We start from the raw sequence: 7,106 nt of genomic DNA, 5'->3' as shown, positions 1-7,106 counted from the left end.
CCTACATGGTGCAAATCTCCTTCCCTGTGAAGCTCATTGAAAGAGAAATAGGTCAGGATATATAATGGGTGAAGGATCTCCTGTCATCCTCTTTACACCTCTGTCGAAATTGAATTTTAAATCACTTTCCTGAAACCAGTGATTTAACCTTAGAAATCTAGACATAAATAATTCACTGCCTATAGCAACAGGTTACCTGCTTGTTGCTTCTGCAAAATCTGCACAAGTTGTAAATATAATGAAAACTGCAAAAGTGAAAGAAGGATGACTCAAGAATAGGGAAATTACCTCTACAGAATTTTGACAGTTTTCACTGCTCATGATTATGCAAAACGAAAGTAGTGGATCTAAATAAATAGGAGCTCATTGGAGCGCTCTACAACAGAACTTCATTCAACAGAGAGAGAGTCACTGAGCTTGACAGAAGATCCTCCAGCAGAAATCTATTCAGCAGCACAAAGTCAAAGATGATCCGAGCAACCACTGTAATGATTCTCGTTCTGCTCCTGGGTGCCATTACTACACAGGGTAGGTTGATAATTCTATCTTGTGTTTTAGTTCTAATGGCTGTGCAGTGTCTGGAGAGGAGTCTTTCAGTTGACTATTTGACCAAATCAATAAGTGCGATACATGTCTCAGTGTGAAATTTGGTTATTCGTTGAGAATTAAATTGTGACTGATGCTACATACTATTAAGAATATAAAGCTTGTTTTATTGCTGAATTCAATGCTGAAATAAAATACCAAAATTCTGTCAACTTCAGACAATATCTAACTATAAGTTCAATTAATCTTTTCACAGGTATTCCAATCCCGGGCACTCAAGGCCGATGCCAGTGTCCTCAGACCAGTTCCATTCCTATCAATCCAAGGTATATCAAGAGTTTGAAATATATTCCCAAAGGATCGCACTGCGAGACACTGGAAATAATGTGAGTATCTGTGTCAGAATGTCAGCGTTAACCCTTCCCCTTCTGTTACATCCATTTAGATGCTGCGCTCCATGTTGGGTCAATCACAATTTGTTTATGAGGCAGACTGAAAGGATTTTGTTTAATACATTTGCTGAATTCGCACCTCTCAGTGGAAAACAACCAATTTCTTTGAGTTTGATTTTAAACATTTATCTTCTCTTCACAGTGTTACCATGAAAAACAGGAGCAGGGTCTGTGTAAATCCTATTGCTGATTGGGTGAAGATTATCATTAAAGCCACAAAAGGTTGGTATCTAATGTTTGTCAAAATTCAGACTTTATTCATAGATATCCATAGGTATTCATAGAAGTTACAGTGCAGAAGGAGGCCATTCGGCCCATCGAGTCTTCACTGGCTCATGGAAAGAGCACCCTACCCAAGCCCACACCTCCACCCTATCCCCATACCCCATAACCCAGTAACCCAACCCAACACTAAGGGCAGTTTTGGACACTAAGGGCAATTTATTATGGCCAATCCACCTAACCTGCACATCTTTGGACTGTGGGAGGAAACTGGAGCACCCAGAGGAAACCCACGCGCACACAGGGAGAACATGCAGACTCTGCACAGACAGTGACTCAAGCCGGGAATTGAACCTGGGACCCTGGACTGTGAAGCAATTGTGCTAACCGCTATGCTACCGTAATAAAAACAGATACATTGAATTTTTTTTTGCCACGTTTGTCTCCTCCTTAGTTGAAGGCATTGAATCCCCTCTGTCGCACATTCCTAGACTTGGTCCTTCCAGGTGTTTTGCCGAACTGTCACTGGATAGCAATGCGTCATCACCCACAATGCAGTGGCCAATTGTTATACCTTTAATAACCAGCTGAGATCAGACAATTGATCAGAGACCACTGACCAAACCAAGAGCCTTAAGAATAAATATAAAATGTACATCTGCATCACTTTTGCCTCGGGTTCCTGCTGCCTTCCTTCCTTTATTGTTTGCTCAATGATTTTCTTCTTTGCATTGTAAGCTGTCCGAAATATATTTTTTAAATATTTTATAATCTGTTCTATTTGACCCTTCAACATAATATTCCTGCAGGATTCTTTGTTCGCAGTGACACCGTGGATCCTGCATGTTAAAATCATATAGTAAAATCAATGAATTGTTAACAAAATAACAATTGTTAACAGTGCTGAGTAAGATATATTTAATATCTTATAAATATGTTGCTGAAGACATTATCCTTGATATTAAAATAATGCCTGCTTTATCGGAACATTTTAAATTTATTTAATTTTTTTTTTACAGGTGCCAGACAACACAACTGAGAAATGAAGCTGCAATGGGGTGGACTCGATCCTACACCTGGAAACCTGCAGTACAATGAACACTGAAATGAGGAAACTCTGTCCAGGGTGTTCACTCCCTGATGTCAACTTCTGATAGGTGTTCAAGTAGTTACCCTGCATTGATTCCTCAATCTTATTGCACCGAGTAACCCTGTCAAACTGTAATTGTTTACACGTGACAAAGCCAGCACTTATTGTCCACTCCTAATTGTGCTTGCGAATGTGGTGGTGAGGTTTCTTCTTGTACCATTGTGCTCCTTATGGATTAGGTACAGGAATCCTGCTGTTCGGGAAAGATGTTCAAAATGAACTTGTAATCATTTCTTTGTGACACACTACCTCCTTATTGCTATTTTTGTTACCTGGAATTAGTGAGTGACAATCCTTAAAGGTTCAAATTAGCAGAATTATCCATTCAACTGGAATTGGAATGGAATGAAAGGTGTAATAAATTAGGTACACACGTTCCTCTTATTGGTCGCACATATATCGAAATTTGAAATTAAAATAAAATATGCTGGAAATACTATGCAATTCTGGCTGCACCTGTGGGCAGAGAAACAGAGTTAATGTTTCACATCAATGATCCTTCATCAGAACTGGGAGTACTTAGAAATGTAATAATTTTTGAAGCAGATATGGAAAGTGGTGAGTGCAGGAAAGAAGATAAGGGACTGTCAGTGATAGCATTGGAGTTGGAGAGATCTAATGACAATATGTTGATGCCAAATTCTGTAATGTGACTAATCAAAAGATGAGATGGTGTTTGTTGAGTTTATGCTGAGCTTCATTAAAACTATATTGGAGGACCAGGTCAGAAATTTCAGAGACGGAGTAGAGCAGAGAATTACTGTAATATGACATTGATACAAACCACATTTGCTGCATTGTTCCTCTGCTGCTGCATGTTACAATACATGTGAACCATTGATTGTAAAATAGTCAGTAAAGATCACTAATTGTTGACTAATTGCAGTTCCAGTTTGGATGAAAACTTTCATGTTAAAATTGAGAAAAATTGTTTATCATCAACATTGATGTAATTTTACTGAAATATTTATTGATCATTGACATTTTAAATGAACTTTGGGATTTTCCCTGTAACGCATCCAACCTTAAGATCTATCCAAAACTGAAGTCTAAGAAAACAATACATTTGAGGTGGGAATGCTGTTTATTTTATATTAACTGGGGGAAAAAATGACATTTGTAAATGAGCTCTACAGTGATCAGTAGAAATCTTTTGCACTGAGGGATTTTTCACTGATCGAGTCTTGTTTACTGAAAGTCTCAAAAGGCTTTGTATAAAACCATGTGTTGAGTATAAAGCTGCATCACTCAGGAAGATGTGACGAAGTTGTGCATGGATGAATTGTTTTCATTTTTTGATCTTCATCCTGATATGTGATTAAAATAAACTAGATTTCTTCTGAAGAATGTGTTGTCCCTGTTTCTCAACCTTCAGCTAAACAGGTGTGCAGTTCTCGAGTAGATCATTTAGTTAATTGATTAATAACAATAACCTGTTGAGGACACTCCTTGAGCAATTCTGGAAGTTGCGGAATATTTGGATATCATTAAATTACTAACCCCCACACCTCCCCCGCGCCACGCTTGCAGTGAATGGGATGAATGGGTTGTTAAAATGTCCATTGTGGGGGTTGGGGGGAGTGGATGTGTGCGCACCTCAAAATCGGTGAACCGGGCCTGTCCGACACTCAGTATTGATTTGGGAAGGTGACAAGCCAGCATACAGCCAAAGCTAACAGTCAGATCACTGCAGGGGTTTGCAAGCTGGTCAGGCGAGTCCATGTTTTATTTATCTTATCTGAGCATTCCATCTAGTCACAAGGACATATAGAATTCCAAGACTGCCAGTCCCCACTCCACCCCAATCCCATGACACCCTTGAGTCACCCTGGCCTCGGTCTCACTTCACCTTCACATTAAGAGCACCTTGTCCAACCCCACCCCCTCCCCCCCAGTGCGACCCATGGGATCTCGGAGGCTTTGAATTCCCACTCAGGTCCCCGGTCCTACCCATCAGCCCTGACCACAGCGTTTGGGAAGGAGGCAGTACCACACTTTACAAATGATGCACAGCAATTAAAATAACCTGGGCTTCACACTCAGCTCTCCACAGAGTTTCCCTCCCATTTGTAACCTGCCCAGGACAAACATATCCCTATAAGAGCTGCTTTCTCCCAAGAACCTGTCATAAGAAATGATTTGATTACATCATCATACAAGTGGGGAGTGAGGAACCATCCGTTCAGAAATCTTTGATATTCAATAGCAGGATGTTGATTGCTCCCCACTTAAATGTTGCAATAACTAATAAACTGAAGCTGGTCCAGTTTAAGATCTATTCTTCCTTGAGCAGTATTGCCAAGAAAGTTAAGTCAATTCCTGGAATCATAATCTTGCTGAAAACCTGTTGTTTCTAATTAGTTCTAATTAGATTATGGGGTGGCACGGTGGCACAATGGTTAGCACTGCTGCTTCACTGTGCCAGGGACCCGGGTTCAATTCCGGCCTTGGGTGACTGTGTGGAGTTGCATGTTCCCCCTGTCTCTGCGTGGGTTTCCTCCGGGTGCTCCTGTTTCCTCCCATAGTCCAAAGATATGCGGGTTAGGTGGATTGACTACGATAACATTAGTGTCCAGGGATGTGTAGATTATGTGGTGTGATGGGGTTAGGGTGGAGAAGTGGACCTAAGTAGGGTGATCTTTCAGAGGGTTGGTGCAGACTCAGTGGGCTGAATGGCCTCCTTCTGTACTGTAGAGATTCTATGGATTCTATTCTATGTGATGCCCTAAATGACATGTGACTCTGATGTTGGAAACTGTCCCTCTCCACTCTTAATTTTTCTGCCGACATTAGGAATGGGTGTTAATGTTGCAAACGCTGTGACAAGTAAATGCATGCTCTCGCTGTGATTAAGATGTGCAGGTTAGGTGGATTGACCGTGCTAAATTGCCCTTAGTGTCTAAAAAGGTTTAGGTGGGGTTATGGGGATAGGGTGGAGGTGTGGACTAAGGTAGGGTGCCCTTTCTAAGGGCCAGTGCAGACTCGATGGGCTGAATGGCCTCCTTCTGCATTGTATATTCAATGATTCTATAAAGAGCAACTGATAGTAACTGGGAAAATGTCAAGGAACATGGAACCCATTTCCTCCTGTGGAAGTGAGTAAGACTGTGCGAAAGGAAAGTGTCATCTGCAGTTAGGTCACACTGTGTTTTGCGAATAAACCTATGTTGAAGGCAGACTGGTTCCAGCATTTTCCATTCCCTGATGGATGTGTGGCTATTCAACATGGTAGCAAAGGGTTACCATTAAAGTATGGAGGGTGGAAGCTGAATATGGATCTCTCTCTTCTGACACAAGTACTGCTCCATGCAGCCTCTGGCCGGTACGATGTTATGGGCTTCACAGGGAAGTGGCTGCAAGGGGATCAAGGCTGAGATCTAAATATACAAGGATCTGTGTCCTATTGAAAGGACAGGCAGATGGGCAAAGGGGGCGGGGTTGCATTGTTAGTCAGGAATGAAGTTAAATTGATAGCAAGGAGCAATATAGGATCAGAAGCCATAGAATCTCTGTGGGTAGAGTTGAGGAATCGCAAAGGTAAAAAGATCCTAATGGGAGTTATGTACAAGGCCTCCTAGCAGTAGCCAGGATGTGGGGCAGAAAATAAATCAGGAGATAGAGAAAGCATGTGAAAAAGGCAATATCACAATAATCATGGGGGACTTTAATATGCAGGTGGACTGGGAAAATCAGGTTGGTAGAGGACCCCGAGAAAAGGAATTTGTGGAATGTTTAAGAGATTTTGTTTGGAGCAGCTTGTGGTAGCGCCCACTAGGGAACAAGCAATTCTGGATTTGGTGATGTGGAATGAGGCAGACTTGAGGTGAAGGAACCCTGAGGGAGCAGTGACCACAATATGCAGTTTGAGAGGGAGAAGCTGGAATCAGATGTAACAGTATTACAATTAAATAAGGGTAACTACAAAGACATGAGGGAGGATCTGGCCAGAGTTGATTGGAAAAGGAGCTTGGCAGGGAAGACAGTGGAACAGCAATGGCAGGGGCTTTTTGGGGTTATTCGTGAGGCACCGAAGAAATTCATCCCAAGGAGGAGGAAACATGCTAAGAGGAGGACAAGGCATCCATGATTGACGAGGGAAGTCAAGTACAGAATAAAAGCAAAAGAAAAAGCATACAAAGTGGCGAGAATTAGTGAGAAGCCAGAGGATTGGGAAGCCTTTAAAAGCGAGCAGAGGACAACTAAAAAAGCAATAAGAGAGAAGATGAAATATGAGTGCAAGCTACCTAGTAATATAAAAGAAGATTTGAAGAGTTTTTTCAATATATAAAAATATGTAAGAGAGAGGCAAAAATAGACATTGAACCACTGGAAAACGTGGCTGGAGAAGTAATATTAGGAAGCAAAGAAATAGCAGACAAACTGAATAGTTACTTTGCATCAGTCTTCACGGTGGAAGACATCAGTGGGATACTCCAGGAGAATCAGGAGGCAGAGGTGAGTGCTGTGGCCTGCACTAAGGAGAAAGTTCTGGGGAAATTGAAAGGTCTGAAGATGGATAAGTCACCTGGACTGGATGGACTACACTGCAGGGTTCTAAAAGAGATAGCTGAGGAGATTGTGGAGGCATTGGTGGTGATCTTTCAGGAATCACTGGAGGCAGGAAGGGTCCCAGAGGACGGAAAAGTGGCTAATGTAACACCACTGTTTAAGAAGGGAGGGAGGCAGAAGACGTGAAATTATAGGCCAGTTAGCTTGACTTCGGTCATTGGCAAGAT

At 41.7% G+C, this 7,106-nt stretch overlaps 1 protein-coding gene across 1 annotated transcript; it reads left to right on the top strand.

The window, feature by feature from the left end:
* Positions 1 to 404: 404 nt before the first annotated feature.
* LOC140409527 (interleukin-8-like) lies at positions 405 to 3,681 on the top strand. The gene is made up of 4 exons (XM_072497920.1): positions 405 to 528; positions 803 to 932; positions 1,141 to 1,220; positions 2,240 to 3,681. Exons 1-4 carry the CDS (start codon positions 468 to 470, stop codon positions 2,257 to 2,259), a joined length of 291 nt encoding a protein of 96 aa, XP_072354021.1. The 5' UTR covers positions 405 to 467; the 3' UTR covers positions 2,260 to 3,681.
* The last annotated feature ends 3,425 nt before the right edge of the window (positions 3,682 to 7,106 follow it).

Source organism: Scyliorhinus torazame, chromosome 3 (genome assembly GCF_047496885.1).
Source record: "Scyliorhinus torazame isolate Kashiwa2021f chromosome 3, sScyTor2.1, whole genome shotgun sequence".
Classification (NCBI taxonomy): domain Eukaryota; kingdom Metazoa; phylum Chordata; class Chondrichthyes; order Carcharhiniformes; family Scyliorhinidae; genus Scyliorhinus; species Scyliorhinus torazame.
The sequence above is the reverse complement of the archived record's forward strand: the minus strand, read 5'-3'. Positions and strand labels throughout refer to the sequence as shown.

What these genes read in the sequence shown, in the direction of transcription:
- LOC140409527 (XM_072497920.1), top strand. Translation starts at nt 468, where the DNA reads ATGATCCGAGCAACCACTGTAATGATTCTCGTTCTGCTCCTGGGTGCC. An exon ending in GGGTGCCATTACTACACAGG is followed by an intron (nt 529 to 802) that starts GTAGGTTGATAA and finishes ATCTTTTCACAG; the next exon opens with GTATTCCAATCCCGGGCACT. An exon ending in TGCGAGACACTGGAAATAAT is followed by an intron (nt 933 to 1,140) that starts GTGAGTATCTGT and finishes TTCTCTTCACAG; the next exon opens with TGTTACCATGAAAAACAGGA.